Genomic DNA, 17,601 nt, shown 5'->3' with positions numbered 1-17,601 from the left:
AGCCAGGATGTCCTCAAACTATTTCTGTTACCGCATGTCCTGCTGGGGAGTTCTCGAAGCGATTTCCCGCTTACCAATTTGTCAGCTGTGGTTTATATGAATCGTTCTGACTATCCATATGGGACTACATATTCTGGCTGTGGATCTGAATTGTGTCTATTATGTCTTTGGATAGAGAAAGCGTTGCATGTTTCTGTTTGTGGAACGTACCGTAGACGACATCAGCATTGCCAGTATCGCCATGTAGAGGATGTTGCCCACATTTTGCGTAGTATTTGTCGAATGGAGCTTTGTGGTGTTCTATTGTATACTTAAGAAAAGGTATCTTGAGGCTGTGCTGTATGTGTGAGTGTGTGTGCGTGTGTGTCTGTGTGTAATTGTGTGCCGTGCCACTAACTGAGACACAGACACAGACATAAAATACATTTTTATCCAGCTCTAAATCCTCCAATTGCCCTTTTTTTTTAGACGACATTAAACAAAGCTTGCCAAAAAGCTGAAGGGTAAATTCCTCGCTGCCAAAATTAAGTGTCTATTGTGGCCCAGCTCTCAGTGCTGGAGACAGAATCTGGCTTCCTGCAGATAGCCCCTCATTCATCACCTGCTCTGAATAGCATGCAACGTCCGAAGATATGGCCGTGGATAGAACAAGCACAGGACATGGAAGCTGTGGATCTCCACCTCTCTGGCAGGCCAGGTAGGGTGCCGTCAAGCACAATGTGCAGGGGATTAGCTTCAAAGCAGGGAGGCGAATGGGCCCCAGGCCCCTGCTGTCCTTTCAAGGCTCCGGCTGCGGCTACACGGCGGGATGGTGTGGGGGTCACTGGTTCCCCCGCCATGGGGGAGTGGGAATGGAACGGAGCCTGGGAAAAAGGCTTGGAGGTTTGGGGCTGGGAGCTCCGCTGGCAATGCTCACCTCTCAGCAGGTGACTCCGCTCCCAGTTACACTGGGAAACAGACTTGCCTCAGCTGACAGGATGATTAAGCCCTGAAAAATGTGGGCTTTGTGTCCCATTAGAAGTGTTTTATTTTGCTGTACTGTATTGTGTGTAGTTGCAGTACTGTGGTGACACTTAAGTCCACTGTTTGTGTATACCGAGCCTGCTTACTGATTGGTGCATACTGGTCCTTTTCTATATTCTGACTTAGATGACTTTCTTCTACATGTAAACTGATATCGGTAATGTTAAGTTAAAGCTGTTCTCATCTCCCTATCCATTTTTTTCTTTATTTTTTTTGATTCAGGGTTTATAATGAACATCATAGTCATCGCCTAAGCCGATTTTCGCATGCTGTCAGGCGCCTAGCATGGGGCATCGGGCGGTTACTGCAGCCAGATGGCTAACCCCTGCCAGCTTGCATGCATAGCACGAACTAGCGGCTCTTTTATATGCCGATCGCAGAATAGGGATAGGGGACAGATTTAAAGAGAGAAAGGAGTGGGACATTGAGGGCCAGTCTGCACAATTGGCAGGAGAGGTGGGAGGGCGGGGGAGCCAGCCAGATGTAAACACATCACATCATGTTGTCCTCTGACAATGTGAGGAAGCGAAGAAACTTTCTCGCCTGTCTTTCCCCCCAACGCCTTACCAATTTCACCAAATTGTTTGGGCACATGGGTGCTTTGGGTGGAGGGAAGGGAAAGAGGGAGTAGGACGAAGAAAGGATGGATGGAGAGGTGGATGGACAAGTTGTCATGACGACAGGGTTGCTCTGAGTGTGTGTTGGCTGATGAAGTCTCTCTTTGCCTGCTTGTCCAATCAGATGGCTGAGCAGCGCATGCAGCACGAGCAAGAGAGGACGCGGCTACAGCAGCAGCATAGCGCGGAAAAGGACAGCCTGGTCCAGGAGCGCCAGCGGGAGGTGGGCAGCCTGGAGAGGCAGGCCAGGGCCGCCCTGCAACAGCACCAACAGCACACCCAGGAGTGGAGGAAGCGCGATGCCCAGGTAGGGGGTCTCCACTGATCCTAGTTCGCACACACTTGCATGCTGACCCACCGCTCTCCCATGGACAACCATTTTGTATGTTTATCCATTGACGTTTTCGAGGGTTTCAAAAGCTTAGCGGGTTAGGACACTTTTTTTTACTTGAAACTACACAGACATAAATATAGGTCGGGAATCGTTTTATAGATTGCTATGTATTTAGCGCAAACATACGTACAAATTTAGACTTAGCTGTTTTGAAAAGATATGTTTTGTTTTGATAAAAACGGCGCTGTGCTTAAGACAAAGTTTAAAATATCAAAAAATGTCTCGCCGCAGGGTTTCGTAATTCAATTGTTAAGACTTGAAATCCCAAAATACCAGGTAGCCAGATAAAGGAAAATACATTTTCTGCGTTGAATGCCCAGTTTTTATTTTAAAACCCAGACGATTTCTTTTATTTTTCGCTGTACGGTCATGGACCAGCGGCAAGCGCCCAGTGCTCCCACCGAAGTGCATCTCCGCATGGCATCCCCCTAACACCGCAGGTATCCATCTCCCTTCTTTTGAAACAGTGGCGATTCCTTCTTCCCTCCATGGATAGCCACAATGAGTTCTTGACATTTGTGTCTATATTATTGGACATCCCTGACACCGAGAAATAATTCTGTTTCCATAACAGAAGCCAAACCAGCAGCAGGTTCTCATATCATGCTCCTCGCTCAGCCTTCGCCGCTCTGCAGCCTGAGCTAGCTTGGAGCTCTGTGGGAAACCATTGACAAACCAGCCCCCAACTGGGGATGTATTCGACTCTTCAAACTTTCCGATTAAATGGAGCTCATTATTAGGTGGGGACAGAGATTCGGATAACATATTTAGAATCCGTGTACAAAATGTGCTCACACCAAAATGTGGGCACAGATGGAGCCAGACACCGAGCGAATCGCGACGTATTCATACTCGTTAACTAATGTACATGTTTTACTTTTGCCTCATTCGTCACAATAATTTGTGTGTCATTATAGAGATAATTTACATTTATCACTAACAACAAATAACAGATTTTTTTTTTTCTCAAAAAGTGTTCTGCACTTTGTTGCAGGTTAAAGACTTTTCTTGTAAAATGCTTTGATATTTGAAGGATTAAGAAATGTGCCAGACTATAGTAGTTTTGCCTTTGGACGATGTTTTAATTTTACTTGCAAACAATGAAAATATATGATATGTTCCCATCAACGTTCACAATAACCACTAGCTCAAATTTGGCTCAAATGTCAAAATATAAGTCTCTATATTGAGGTAAAGACCACTTTTATTCCACCACACCAGCAAACTGCTGTACTTGTTGGCTTGTATCACAGCACTCAATGGTAAAACATGAGGGAAAAGTACTGTTTTTTCATTCACTGTCTAATGTTTCCTTTTTCTAATATTTTCGGGGGGAAATGTCTTTGACACCAACGATGACACCAGGCAGTGTGTTATTTGGTTTTCTGGAGATGCCGTCACAACGAGACGATAACAGCCGATAACATGCTGTCCAAGTCGTGTCAAAATGACATGCAGTTCGGCAAATCTCAGGAGGTGACAGAAAACAAACTTCCCCTGCCCTCATCTCATATTCTCAATTCCTGTTTGCCCGTGCAGCATTTTGAGGAGCGATCACACGCCCGACTAATGTCAGATGTTAAGGCGACAGAAATGTTCACTCGGGCCTCGGAAAGACGGAGGACAGGTTTGTGAGCTCTCTGAAACTGCTGGGGATGCGAGTTGGTTTGACTTCCTGTGTGAGCACCGTTCCATGGATGTGCTGTTAAAATGTCAAGAAGCTGACACCCCACCAGCAGATAATGTATTAAAGATGAGCTTTTTTTTTATATTGAGCAAATCCACTTATTATTAAACACTTTTGCATAACCAAGGTTGTTTACCCCTTGAGAATTCTTTATCTCTCACACTGATACTAAACCACAGCTAATGTGGTCCTTCACTGGCATTTTTTTTGACACATAAAGCTGCTGTGAAAAATTTCCAAAAAGGCAGCATTTTGATGATGCCTGGAGAAAACAGAGACCACTTCCTCTCCAGCACATCCCACAGCTTCTCTTCTTCTCTCACTTCTCACATATCCTGTGGTTCCTGGACTCTCAACTTTTCACAGCCAATCAAACAAAACAATTCCACCGGTTGTGTGAGATGGACAATGATATTTTCATCAAGTGATCAAGTGTCAGTAACAGGCAACACAATTGTTTTCTCTGACAATTGAGCCTCATTATTTCAGCCTCTCTCCTGCGCACACTTTCTCTTCCTGGACTCAGTGGAAGGACGACTGCAGCTCAGAGTTTATTGGCTAAAAGAACAGCAACTGTCCGCCACACACTCTCGAGGATGAGTAATACCCACTCATCCCCTTGATGTGGGGGGGCACTGCGATAAATAGCATTCCTGACTCTTGCCTTGTGTTTGAGAAGGAGAGCCAATGAGTCGTAGCAGCGACTGGAGGGGAAAGCTAACACAGGGACACATTGTCCTGATCCCGCTAAAGTTAGTTATCCAAGGAACTCTGACTTCACCCGCTGTATAGGCACAACACATTATAAAGACTTCCTGTTGTGTGTTTGGGTCTCATTTGGTTTTCAGGATGTTCACGTCCACACTTTTAAATGATCTTTCCTTTCCTCTGCTGATTAAACCTTATGCGTTCCATCCATGTTATGAAATCTCTAAGAATTAAATGAAGCAGCTGGTTTTCAGGCCTGCTGTGTTGTTTGCTTTTCACCGAATCAGGGGATTAACTCACCATTCCCAGTCTGGTGAACCTGAATCTTGCCGTTCTCTCAAAAGAATAAGGTATTTCTTTAACCATTTTTTTGGAAAATAGCAAGCGTGAAAGGAAGCTTTGAGTTTGGCTGCGAGTCCAGGATGATGAAACGTCTTCCTGATGAAACATGTTTGCCCCGCAGTGGGTACCGTGTTGTTCTGTGAGCTGATCAATGCCCTCCAGAGGACGGAGGAGTTCCATGGAGCGTTTTTTGGGCATCCGAAAAACCTCACCTTCTAACATGCTCGAATTAGTGTCCTTGGTTTTTTTACACCCACGGACTGTGGGAAAATATGAAAACTATTTTACACTGAAACCACTAGAAGTTTTTTTTTTCAAATTCCATTATTTGATAAAACAATTTTATATAATTCGCTGTCGCTGTTTTGTTTATTTTTATCACTTCAGAAACTTTAACTCAACATTTAACATGAATCTTAAGCCTTTTATATATAATTTTTTTTAGCATACAACAGAATTTGTTTGTTCTGTGCAAAAACCGACATTCATATTTTTGACACTATCTCCTCCTCAAAACTCATTTTATGGCTGTTATTCTCCAGAATAATTATGTCCTCTTTTTCTCTGAAGGAACATACACACCATCTGGACTTCAAACAGCATGGGAGAGAGCGAGAGTCTTGTGAGGTCTTTCTTCTGAGCCGTGATGGACTAAATAAGGAGGCTGTCAATTTTTCAAAGTGTTTCAATCCTAAGTACGTGATTAAAATGAGGCAAATGAACAGGGTGATGACAGACTAAGTCAAAGCTAAGAGGATTTGTGATGAAGAGAACAAGGCAGACGGCGAGACCAGTGTGGACAGTGATTGTCTCAACGCTTGTGTGTATTGTCATTTACCGAATGATTGGTCCCTGGGATCTGGTGCTGTCAAGTAAATCTTGTCTTGTTACTCAGTGATCTCCAGTAGTGGAGGAGAGTCCCACTGAGCTGGCGTGTCACTGTGATGCTTTAAATGATTTCATCACACACATCTGAGAATTTCTGTTAGAACTCTGCTGTTTTTTTTTCTTTTGCTCCATTCAGAACGATTGATCATGGGCGAAGTCGTGAGCGTGTACTGATGCTCTGTGATGTGTCGAGAGTTACAGCATACTCTCTTTCAAACCATGAAGCCATTTAGTATGTGCATACATCACATCTTGGATTTCAGCCAGATGGATTTTTAATCTGACTGACAACAGGGAAATGTTCATTACAACAGTCGGCCTGGTTCAGTCGAGTATCATACATGTGTATGTCAGTTATACAGCTTACACTATATGCCTGCATTGTACACAATATTATACATATTGAGCTTTAAGAATCACTCGCATTATACGCATACAAATTGGTTTCTAAGTTGAGTTAACTAAGAAAAGAATACTCACAGTATAGGTGGTTAAATACACTATATGAAACTGTGACAGTGGTTTACTGATTGGTTATTAGTCGTGTTTAGCCTTTTTGTTGAGAGTTGGATGAAAAGACTGAGTCCACTCAGTTATCCGCATGAACTTTGGTCCTAGATGCAGGAGGTGTTTAGCTTCACTTGACTTTATGACTCGCTGTGTGTTCTCGTGCTCCTCAGTGGGTCCCATTTCCTGAGTCGTGAAGTTGTTGTTCCGACTTCAGTGTGTTCCTGTGCTTTCAAGTCCCAGTGTGGGGAAAATATGGACACTGTAAACAAAATGTGTTGCATTCAGGCGCGTAGGGTGTTTACACAACACCTTCACTCATCTTTCCAATATTTGCACCATTACAAAAAGCAAATAAAAAGGATCAGATGTGACAGACATATAAATAATGTAAAATGTATGCATGTGAATCTGTAAAGTCTAGTGTCAGGCACTTGTGAGAGGTGAACATGCAGTTTGCAAGTTGACAATAAAAGCTACTATTTAGGGCTGATTGTAAAATTACAGGTGATGACATCAGCAACTTGTGTACTAAAACATTCCGCGATGGCGTCCATGTTAATAACACCACGTAAAATACAAACTCTGAAGATCAATAACATTAAGGATCTAAATGGTTATTTAACCTGCAAAAATAATTAAAATCCCAAAGTCCCAAAACATCTCTGTCAAAAGACAGACTTATTTTTTCGTGCGGCTTATAGCAAAGGTTAACAGAATTAAAAGTAAGATATTTTCCAGGTGCTCAAGTCAAACCAAAGACATTCCTCACAGCAGAAGTTTGAGTCGTCGCTGCAGGAAGAGTGCAGGTGAAACTAATATGATTAAAGTATGGCTCGATTCCATTTAGGTGTGTCTGTGAGCCGGAACACACAATACCAGGATAATGGGACTGGCATGCGTAGATGGAATACAGCTATTATAAATGTCATTAGTTCCACCCGTGTTTGCTGAAACATAGTGTCGACTGTGGGAAAGATCTTCTGACCCGTCTGTCATCTACATGTCATCGCTTTAGAATGCAAAATTATTTTAATTGTTCCATGTAATCTACAACCACCTTTTTTAAATGAATGACCCTATATTATTACTATTATAGAAATATACCATGGATCTATAAAGACTCATCTAATGGTGATGATGTATTTAACTTATAACATATTCTTTAAATTTTTGTATACATTCTTTTCTTAATCAAAGATATGAATTTACACTCAAACATAGTGTCAATTGTGTGTAAACACACACACACACACATTTTTTCTTCATGCTTTCCTATCAGAGAACAGTGAAAAAGAGTGGCAGCTGTGGTTGTGATCAAACAATGGTGCCATATCCTGGCTCTTGAGTCCAAACAGGTACAGTCCCAGTAAGATGTAGGTTTAAATAAATATAACTTGCCTGTGCAGCTATACTCATTTAATGCAAGGAATTGTAGTTATTTCTTGTGTCTTACACTTTGTTTTAAATGTCTCGATGTGAAAATCGACAGTGTAAATGCAGTGTAGTATTTTACATTTGCATTTGACTTTGTGACATTTTCTCTAAAATGAACACATTCCGTTCACCGTTGTCCCAATCCTCTCCTCTGCCAGTCTTTTGTCGTCTTAGCTGACACTCTGTAACCCGGTATATTTCCTCTGACACTTTCCTATTGTCACCGAGAACTGCCTCTTCACAAAGCCTCACATCAGCATGCTAAAATATGTCCTGCCGAAGCGCCTGCGCTCACTTTGACTTCCAAGAGTAACGTGTGCTTTTGGCCTCCTGACTTTCTGACGTGTCACCGCCAATGCCTCCGCTCTGGGAGATTATTCTTGCACTATTAAAAGATTTTATGGAGGAGAGATCATACACATTTGTTAAAGAGAGAATTATACATTAAAGAGTCTTGTGGGCTCAGATCTGATCGCTGCTTGCCCTTGAAGGCACAAGCAGATCGGAGAGATTGGTAATGTTGGCAGGCAGGGGATCGGGACTGGAGATAGAAGGCTGCATTAGTTTGTTTTTTCATGTTTTTTGTTTTTTTTACATCATTTTCTCTAAACGTGCCACATTCACACATGTCATTGTGTGTGTGACGGCTCGATCATGTGTGCCTGTCTGTCTCCGTGTGCATGAGTGGATGTGTCTGTGTGTGCCAGTGTCGGAGGGAGTGTAACACTGAGCCACAGCAGCTGCCTGTTTTTGTGACACTCCTTTGAAGTCGCTTTAATTCTCCCCAGTGCCCGCTAAAAAAGACTTTAGACACTCTCTGTCTGATTGCCTTAACATGGCGTTGTCCTTGGATGCCCAGGCTTTCAGGAGGGGGAGGAGGGGGCAGGAGGCAGAGCTCACAGTGCAAACCAAAGTGAGAAGGAAAGTAAACCAAGGCGAGGAGGGAGGATGTGCAATAGCTGTGGCACACATGCAATGTAGGTCGTGGAGGGTGAAATACTGCAGCTGTATTCCATCCTTCAATGCCACCCACATGTCCCTTTTATATGTTGTGCTAATTTAATATTGTACAATTTAGGGAGTTATTGGATTAAACTGATGAATGTAATGCATGTTTGGCTCCTTATTTAGTACAAATAAAGTCTATTTTAGAAGCTGTGACGTACTACTGTAACATGGATTCCCCATTTCATATAAATTATATTCAGTATCTCGTATTTATAAGTTTTACATCCTTCCATCCTCGATTCTGCTTTAGGATCATGAAAGAGACAATCTGAGCTCATACTGGGATAGAGGAGGGGCACAGCCAGCATATCACAGGGCTTCTTACTGAATCTTGTATTTTTTTAATTATGTGAAATGTCCAATAAGAAATTATTTCAGTTTTGAGGCTTAGTCCTAATATCCATTGCAAACAATCTTTGTAATACCGACCCATTCAGATCTGATCACGGTCACCCGTGGTCGCTCTTTTAACAGTGTTAATGCAAACACTTCTCAGTTCCCATATGTTGCATTTTTTGTGGCCACTGTGTCAATATTAACATTAACCACCATATTTTGGTTATCTTTTTTTTTTTTTCATAGGGGAAATTTACCACGTTTATTTGCTTGTAGAGCGGGGAAATGAGATCTTACCAGGAGTTTATCAGGCAATATGCTAATGTCGGGTGGGAACTGTTGTACTTGTGTCCACTATACCATGTCGGAACAGGGCCTAAGTGATGTAGTTCTGTCTGAACAGTCTAAGTGTAACCCTAACCCCCCCCACCCCTAAGATAAAACTTCTTTGCAGGTGTCGGGACAGTCTAACTCCTGGTGTTTCAGTGGCTGTGTGGTAGTAGTCGTTATCATTCCTGCTTCCTTTTGTTGACTTTCACTGGCAGCACTAATAATGGGCTCTTCTGGGAAAATTCAAGACTGAGCAGTTCAAAAAGAGAGGTCAAGGGAAGGGTCAGGCCATCGCAGCAGCAACTTCCTCACAGAGGGACAACAGACGCATTTGAGCATGTTTGTGAAACGTTCCTACCAACTATAGTTACACGAGAAAGCAGATGTAAAACTACAGTGAAATGGTTTCTTCACAATTACACCTGCTTAGTGATTTTTTTTTAAATTAAAACTGCAGAAAAGTATAAGATACAGGACTTTTAAGATCTGATTGTGGTGTCATCCTTATAAAGTACTTTACAGGACAGATCATCTTTTCCTGTTTCTGTTTGTCTATCTTGTATTTGTCAGATCAATTATTTAAGATCCCGCCAGATAATTTCTAATAATAATAAGACGGGTTAATGCCGGCATGGCATTAGTTAATATCACTCACCTGAATCCACTGAACATCTCTGTGTTTTTCTCTTTGCAGACAATTTCAGAATTGGACGCTCAGCTGTCAAGTCTACGCGATGAGATCCAGGCGGCCATCACCCAGCATAAGCAGCAGCTTGCAGAGCAGGCATTGCTTCGGGAGGAGGAAAAGCAGAGGGCTCTCCTGGACAAGAAGGCGGCCCTGGACCGACTCCGCACTGAGATGGAACACATCCGCAGTGACCTCGAGAGGAGCCACCTGCAGGCGATGGACGCCGCTCAGGAAAAGGTGAGCGAAGGTTTGATAAAAGACGACACGTGGTCAGTTTCCAATACTGAAGAAAACTGGGGTTGAGAAAGGCTATTACGTAGTTATATCCATCAGATTCAGTTTTTATATACTTAGCAGTCAACAAGGAGGCAGGTGTCAAACTGTTTCTTATCTTGTTGTTGCAATATTTTGTTCAAGCTTTTTGAAAATATTTGTTTTTTACCTCCTTTCCAAAAGTTGTTCTGTCTTCCACTGTTAGCTTCCTCAGACTGATATTTGTCAGAGAACATCTGAAGAATTTCATCTTTATATATATATCAGTGTTTACAGTGAAAATAGATCCTGTTTGTATATGTGAGTGGGACTAGTTATATAAAGCTTTTATCCAAAGGCTTTTACAATTCCCCTGCAATCCACATACACGCACACGCTCTCCCACGCCAATGGCAGCAAGCTAACCATGCACAACACTGACCTGATCATCAGAAGCAATGGGTTATAAATGTCTTGTTAAAAGACACTTAGACATGTGGACAGGATGATCAAACCACCACCTGCAATTAGTGGACGACCCGCTTTACCTTCTGAGCCAGAGCCTTTCCCAGGGGAGGAAGGCTTGCCTGGGTTTGCCACCGTAGTAGAGTTCTTCTACTATGTCATGCCACCACAGAGAAGTTAATGTTCTCACAAGCACCGACAGATGGCTCAGTGTTATTGAGGTATTTCGTGCAAAACACCAATTAAAACACTGCATGTTACTATGACATATTCTTTCTAAATCCAAAAACAGAGAGTTGAATGAGAAAATCTACACTACAGGTACTTTTTTAGAAGTAGAAGTTCTTTTTGACCGACTTAGCATCATGTGTATTTTTGAAATGTTTACTACTGAAGGAGTGAACTTAAGGGTCGGTCATAGAGGAGAACCCACAGCGTTTCAGTAGAGGCTTTATACAGCTTTGCTTTTTGCTATCTTGGTGAACCAGGAAGTGCTTCAATTAAAACTTCTGAAGTCCCCTCTTTTTTCTTTCTTTCTCTATTTCTGTGTCATATTTGCTCTCCTCGCCACGACGGAAACTGGCCCCACAGCTGGGAAATCACCCATAATCGTGTGCTGGTCCAGCAGGAAGCTGACCTAAGGTGGTGTTGATCAGAACCTAATCCCTCAGCAGGGCCCATCAAAGAGAGCATTTTTCATTAGACACCATCCCAGGCCAGCTGCGCAGCATTAGCCCCGGAATGCAGGGACCTCCGAAGCACCCAGGCAGCCATTTTGGCTCCATATGGCGCACAGAACTAAGGGTACTGAGGGGAGAGAGATCCAAGGAAAAGAGTGCCCTTATGACAGGGTACTCTTAATTTGAAGAAATTTCCTACCGGTCCCTTTTGGACGTGAAGGCAATTTTGAAGCTGAAAGTTATTTTATCTTTTTGTCACACTTTAATTCCTTTCTCTCCTCTCCCTTTCTCTACATGGTGGAAATGACCTGCAGTTGTCAGGGAATCTGGAGTGGATTCAAAGCAGTGAGAATAAATGTTGAACTTAGACCGACAACGATATCGCCAATGTGCTAGTTTCGCTTTTTCATGAAAGAGATTAATGATTTCTCCATCCTTTTTTTGTCAGCTGAAAGTGCAAGCTTCTAAAAAAACTCACCAAAGGTTGAACATCTTACTTTCTGAATTTTTTCTACTGTCAAATCTGACTCCAAGTTTGACTTCGGAGTGGGCAGTGAAAAGTTTCTCGACTTCTTTTTTTTTGGGGGGCTCACATGGGATTGAAGTCAGCCAGGCCTCAGATCCATGTTGGCTTGTAGTCCCTGTTTTGTAAGCTGAAAATGTCTCATTCTTTTGATGCAGACAGAAATGCTGTCCTCTGCAGTCCACTGTGCTCTCAGAAGCAGAGCTGGGCAGGCCAGCTTTTTTTATTTTTTTATTTTTTAACACATCGCCCAGATACTGGAAAAAAGGCCAGAGAAATCCATTAAATCCATGAATGGATTCTCATCAAAGACGCAAGCGTTTAAACGAAAGACAGAGAGGGATACTGAGAGATGGGGGATGTTTTAGGAGTAGACAGTTGGAGCTGTTGGAAAAAATAATGAGATATGGAATATCAGAGAAGATAACATCAGATGTTAAGGTAGTTCTATACATTTGAGCTTCACCAAACAGAAGGAAAAAGGGGGAAGGAAACGTGTTGGAGGTAGACTGAGCAGGTGTGGGGGTTACTTTGTGTGTGTGGGTGTGTACTGGTGCATGTGTGTGTGTGTGTGTGTGTGTGTGTGTGTGTGTTTCCATGGGTGAGAATGAATGTGCACAGACCTCCCAATCTCTGTGCTCCACTGAGGGGCCTGGGAAGCTGCCTCTTTGCCTGATAAAAACGCCTCATCTCTGGGCCACAGTTAGCATGAAACCTGCCTCTCGACCACAACACCTCCTTATCTAACTTTCTTATTTTCCTCCAAAACCCCCACCGCCCATCTGTCTTTCCCCCCATCCTCCCTTCCTCCTTCAAGTTGTGGCAAAGCCTAGAACATTAGAGCTTCCTATAAAGAGTCGGCCTTACCAGGAATCAGGTCTAGGCTTTGAGGAAGTGTGGGAACAACACCCATACATGTGCACACTGCACACACACTTCTGTATGCTGAGCAGCATATTAAACACAAGTTAAAAATTAAAACTTTGGTTAGTAAAGAAAAGGCCTTTGTGTTGAGCCTCTTCACCTCGCACTGCTTGTCAATACTAGAGATGGGAGACGTGTGGAACAAAAGATCAGGAGGCTTGAATAACGTCTGGAACCTTGAATTCATATTTACTCTCCGTCTGAAAAGCGCGGCTCTTTGAACTGCAGAGAGAGAGATTAGATCTGCAAATTTGTCTATGTCTGTGTTGACCTGTGTGTTTGTCTGTGAGTGTGTTTGTCCATGAGTGCGCACGTGTGTGTGTGAGAGAGCGAGAGAGAGAGACTGCATATTTAGGTGTACTTGGTATATCTGCGTTTACTACATTCAATGTAGTAAACAGCCCCATGACTGTGCTTAAAAACTTTATTAAAAACAGAATAAAAAAAAATATGATGATTCCCCAGGACACTGCTTGTGTGTGCATGTGTTTATAGTTCTATTTTTGTGAGGACCAGTTTGACATTTTGACCTTGTGGAGTACGGATATTTTGCCCCATCGTCACTTTCTGACACATCCTTTGAGAGGCTGTATGAAGGTGAAGCATTGGTTTTAGGGTCCTGGTTAGGGTTAGATTTAGGTCAGGGTAAGGGCTGGATTTGGGGCATGTAGTTGTGAGGATTAAGGTCAGGGGCAAGGAAATGCATTATGTCAATGAGTGACCTCACTAAGATGGAAATACAGTACATGTTTGTGCATGTGCGTTCGTGTGTTAGTGCGCGCACACCTACTTTAACCTCAGATCAAAGGTACATGGAATTTCATCAAACCCTAACCAAGTGTGGAAAAACCACCTGAAGGCAAACATCAGCCAATGAGAAATCATATTTTTGGCATGCAGTAGCCAATCGGTGCTCCCTGTGTCACAGCACCACCAGTGTCCCCCTAGCCATGCACCACGTGATTATCGAGACATGAGAGCCACGAAGGCACTCACTCACATACAAATACACACACACACACGCACAAGCTGTGCAATAAAGAGCTCAGGTTTGAAGGCCTCTGTTTTGCACTCAGTCTCTTCTTTTTGCTTCGAGGAGATAGTGTAAGCTCTTTCAAAAAACGTAGAGGTTTTCCCAATAAAAGTTATTTTGGCTCAGACAGTGTACGAGATTTGTCCTCTAACTGGAACTGGACTTTTCTTTCGAGTGTGTCGACTTGTTATGTTAAACCTTTCAGATATCTACGAATGATGTAGGGTACTGTAGGTGCTAATGTTATTTGGCACCAATCAGCTTCTTTGAAACCCTTTCCAGACACGAAAAATTGGGGGTCCAGACGTTTTCCAGAGTTTAAAGCAAGCAACCAGCAGAGATAATATCTGTATCTCTGGAACATTTAGGGGAGGGGTGGCACCTGGGTAGCAAATGGACCAAAGGCATGACATGAAGTATAAATTTCACTGCAGAGGTCCCATGTTTATGTTAACAACACCAGTGGTGGCGTGCTCGACAAAAGCTCTTGAATTTTGTTGTCTTTCCAAGTTGACATTTTTGTTGGCATCTTCTAGGTGTACGGCAACTCTTTATAATTGTTTTAATTTTGCGTCCGTTGAGTGTTAGAAACATCATCGGCACGCACACTCACTCACTGACATTCATATGCTGTATTCTCACATGGGCAGGAAGGTTTCCACCAAATGTCCGGAGCAACTGACATATCACCTTGTGTTCTCATTTACAGCCCCCCTGGAAAATGTCAGGAATCAAGCATAACAATAACCAATAAATATGATCAAAAGTTTACTGGGTAAGATTAACTTGTGGGGATTATTTAGATTATGAGCATCGCTGCCCTTTATAGATCTAAATCTACAATCCAGATATTTCCCTTACATCTTGATTCAGTTGACAGGATTTGCAGTTCATTCATGTCTCAAATGATCGTCTCTGAGCAGATTCCATCTCCCGTCACACATTGATTTTGTCTGAGAAGTAAATAAAACACTCATTTCTACGCGACCATCGCAAGTTGTTACAATCTGAAAAACTTGTTTGTGCTTAGGGAGGCAGCTGGGGTACCCGGCTGCAGTTGCTTTCTGGTACATCAGACTTCAAAACCTCATTTAAGTTGTTTGGCACAAGAAAATCATCTGTATATAACTGTTGTTTGTTGTGCTATGAACAGAGCTGACGAGACGGTCTTTTTATGTGGCTGGAGACGCATCTACACAATTTCTCATGTGTGGACACATGTGTCTGACCATGCTCAAATGTGGTTTGACTGATTGGATCTTAATGTGTCTTCTGTGTGTTCTTGCTGCATTCACATTCATATTTAGGGGCTGTGCACTTGTGAACGGACCACCCAAAGCGCTTTTAGGGCAAAAAACATACGCAGCAGATTTTTCTAAATTTCCACAGAAGTTACAACTCCCTACAACACTGCACCACACTTGTTTGCAGCTTGCATCTTCCTTCTTCAGAAAGCGGTTTGGGGTTTGTTTATCAGTTTTATTGAGACAAGAAGAATATCCTCAAGGTCATGAGATCATATATTGAAATGAAGAGGTTATTTTTCATCTCCCCGAAGGTATACAGAAAACTTTGTTATGAGCAGAAAGATTTATTTAACAAAATGACATCTGTATCAGTCCGTACACATCAGCTTTGATCCCAAATACTTTCCCACAGTGAGGGTACTGTTCTATCCCTTTGCCAGAAGATGGTGGTACAAGTTTGTTGTCATCGTTGTTGTCATAGCCACGTCTTGTTCTTCTCTCTTGCCCTCTGTCACTGCTGACTTATTAGGTTGGTCCTCTGCCATTTGGAGATACACCAAATCACATTATTCAGTCGGTCATGGATTAGAGGAGGAGGAGAGAAACACAAGCTGAGGGATGATCAAAGAGGGCTCACATTCACCTCACTGACAGACTAACTGGGAGACAAAGAGATGGTGGAGAGGGAGCGGAGAATCAGATTTAAGAGGAGAAAGGGTGTAAAGTTTAGGATATTCTGTGCGGGGGCATTCAGATTATCGGAGCTCTGTGTCGGAATTTGTTTGCTGCAAGTGTGTTTACATCATAGCGGATGCACAATCACACATTAAAGCATTTTAATGCGCTAGAGACTGTGCTCTTGTGTGAACACATGTTGTGTGTTTGTGCGAGTGTACGCATGCCCAGACCAATGTGAGCTCCTCGTTTCCTCAGTGCACCATCGGGCCCAGAGGCAGAGAGGGGGGGGAGAGAGAGTGAGTCACCCAGCACATGAAAGAGTCAAAGTAAAGGATCTGCCGTCCCAAAAAAACATCACACAGCTCCCTTGCTCACTTTTTGAAGTCATCCAAGAGGAGGGAGGGAAGCGACACACTTTCTCAATCGCATTAAAACATGGCATCAGGCAGCTCCCATCTTGTTGCACGCTATAGATTACACTTTGGTTTGAAGTTGAGTTTTTAAGTGGGACACCATCATATTGGGCTCTGTTTTTTTGGGGTTAAGTTCCTGATCTGAACATCAGGCAGAATTGTTGATCAAAAGAAGGATGGAGGCATAAATAGACAGGAGGAGAGATCTACCAGCCAGAAAACTAGAAGTACAGATTTGTTTTTTGTCATGGGTCAATCAAAGTTCAACGACCAATTGAAAAAGTAAAATTGTTGGAATCTTAGTCAAACTTGGGACCTTTTCGGTACATGGAGAGCGAGACTGCTACATCTGTCCACCTGCGTATGTTACAGCAATCTGTGATTCTACAAGAAACTCCCTCCATTAAGCATTCAAGTCTTTTTTTTTTCAAGACCTTATGATGTGTGCTAAATGTTAAGCTCACTCAAACTGATGGTAATGGATGTAATTGGGGTTCTGATACCATGAACTGGCTGGTTGAGTGTGTAATCACTGAACATTTGGTATGGTGTGTGTGCTTGTGTACGTATATTTGATGTATGTTTATCTGTGTATGCCTGTCTGTGTGTGCCCATGATGCATTATTTCTGTGCTGTGTGTGATGCAGCACTGACACTGAGCAGCAGGGATGAAGAGAATCACTACTGACAGCCAGCGATGGCAAACTGTGAAATGGAAATAAAGCCTCTTGTCATTACAGCACAAACTCTCTCTCTTGCTCACATGGATACACAGCAAGCACAGCAAGACAGCAATGATTACAGACAAACTAGCAACTAACATCTCCCTGCTCTCCCTCGCTGGCAGATTGAACTCAAATTGTTATGAGAGACATGCGTTGGTGAACAGAGAATCATTTTGAATGCTTACAAATACTGCTGCCACTAAAACTGAAGGCTTTGGCGCTGCGATGGGGAAAAGCTTCTCTTTGAAATCGGTTTTGTGCTTTGTTTTGGAGATATTAACCCTGCGAGTCGGCTGCATGGAGTGCGATACACAGCAAGTGGTGTGCATGGTGAAACTACCAAACACTAAAGGGAATGTGCTGTGAGAATAATATTCACCCTAAAGATTTAATATGTAGCAAATTCTTGATTAAATTGTCTAAAAATGACTAGAGCTAATTTACATATTTGTTGTGTACTTACATTATCCAAAATGTTTCTACCAATGCTCAAACTCAGAGGAATGTCCAATTTTATTCTCCTTGAACCGTCACCTTATCGTGGTGGAGAGGTTTGCGTGTCCCTGTGAACCTGAGGGCTGTGTTGTCTGGAGCCTTGTGCTCCTGGTAGGGTCTCTCATGGCAGAGTGGTCTCAGGTGAGGGGCCAGACTAAGAATGGTTCAAAAACCCTCAATGAATATCGACACAAGAGGAGA

The 17,601-nt window shown here is 42.8% G+C and overlaps 1 protein-coding gene across 3 annotated transcripts in view; it reads left to right on the top strand.

Annotated features, from left to right (window-relative positions):
- The window catches only part of cep112 (centrosomal protein 112), a 97,616-nt gene that overhangs the window by 47,066 nt on the left and 32,949 nt on the right, over positions 1-17,601 (top strand). For all 3 annotated transcript variants that reach the window (XM_062408746.1, XM_062408744.1, XM_062408745.1), the window contains exons 20-21: positions 1,765-1,947; positions 9,972-10,202. In XM_062408746.1, the coding sequence (XP_062264730.1) occupies positions 1,765-1,947; positions 9,972-10,202 (414 nt within the window). The remainder of the gene's footprint in view (positions 1-1,764; positions 1,948-9,971; positions 10,203-17,601) is intronic.

The sequence above is a fragment of the Platichthys flesus genome, chromosome 16, assembly GCF_949316205.1.
Source record: "Platichthys flesus chromosome 16, fPlaFle2.1, whole genome shotgun sequence".
NCBI lineage: Eukaryota > Metazoa > Chordata > Actinopteri > Pleuronectiformes > Pleuronectidae > Platichthys > Platichthys flesus.
This window is presented reverse-complemented; position numbering and strand designations above follow the sequence as displayed.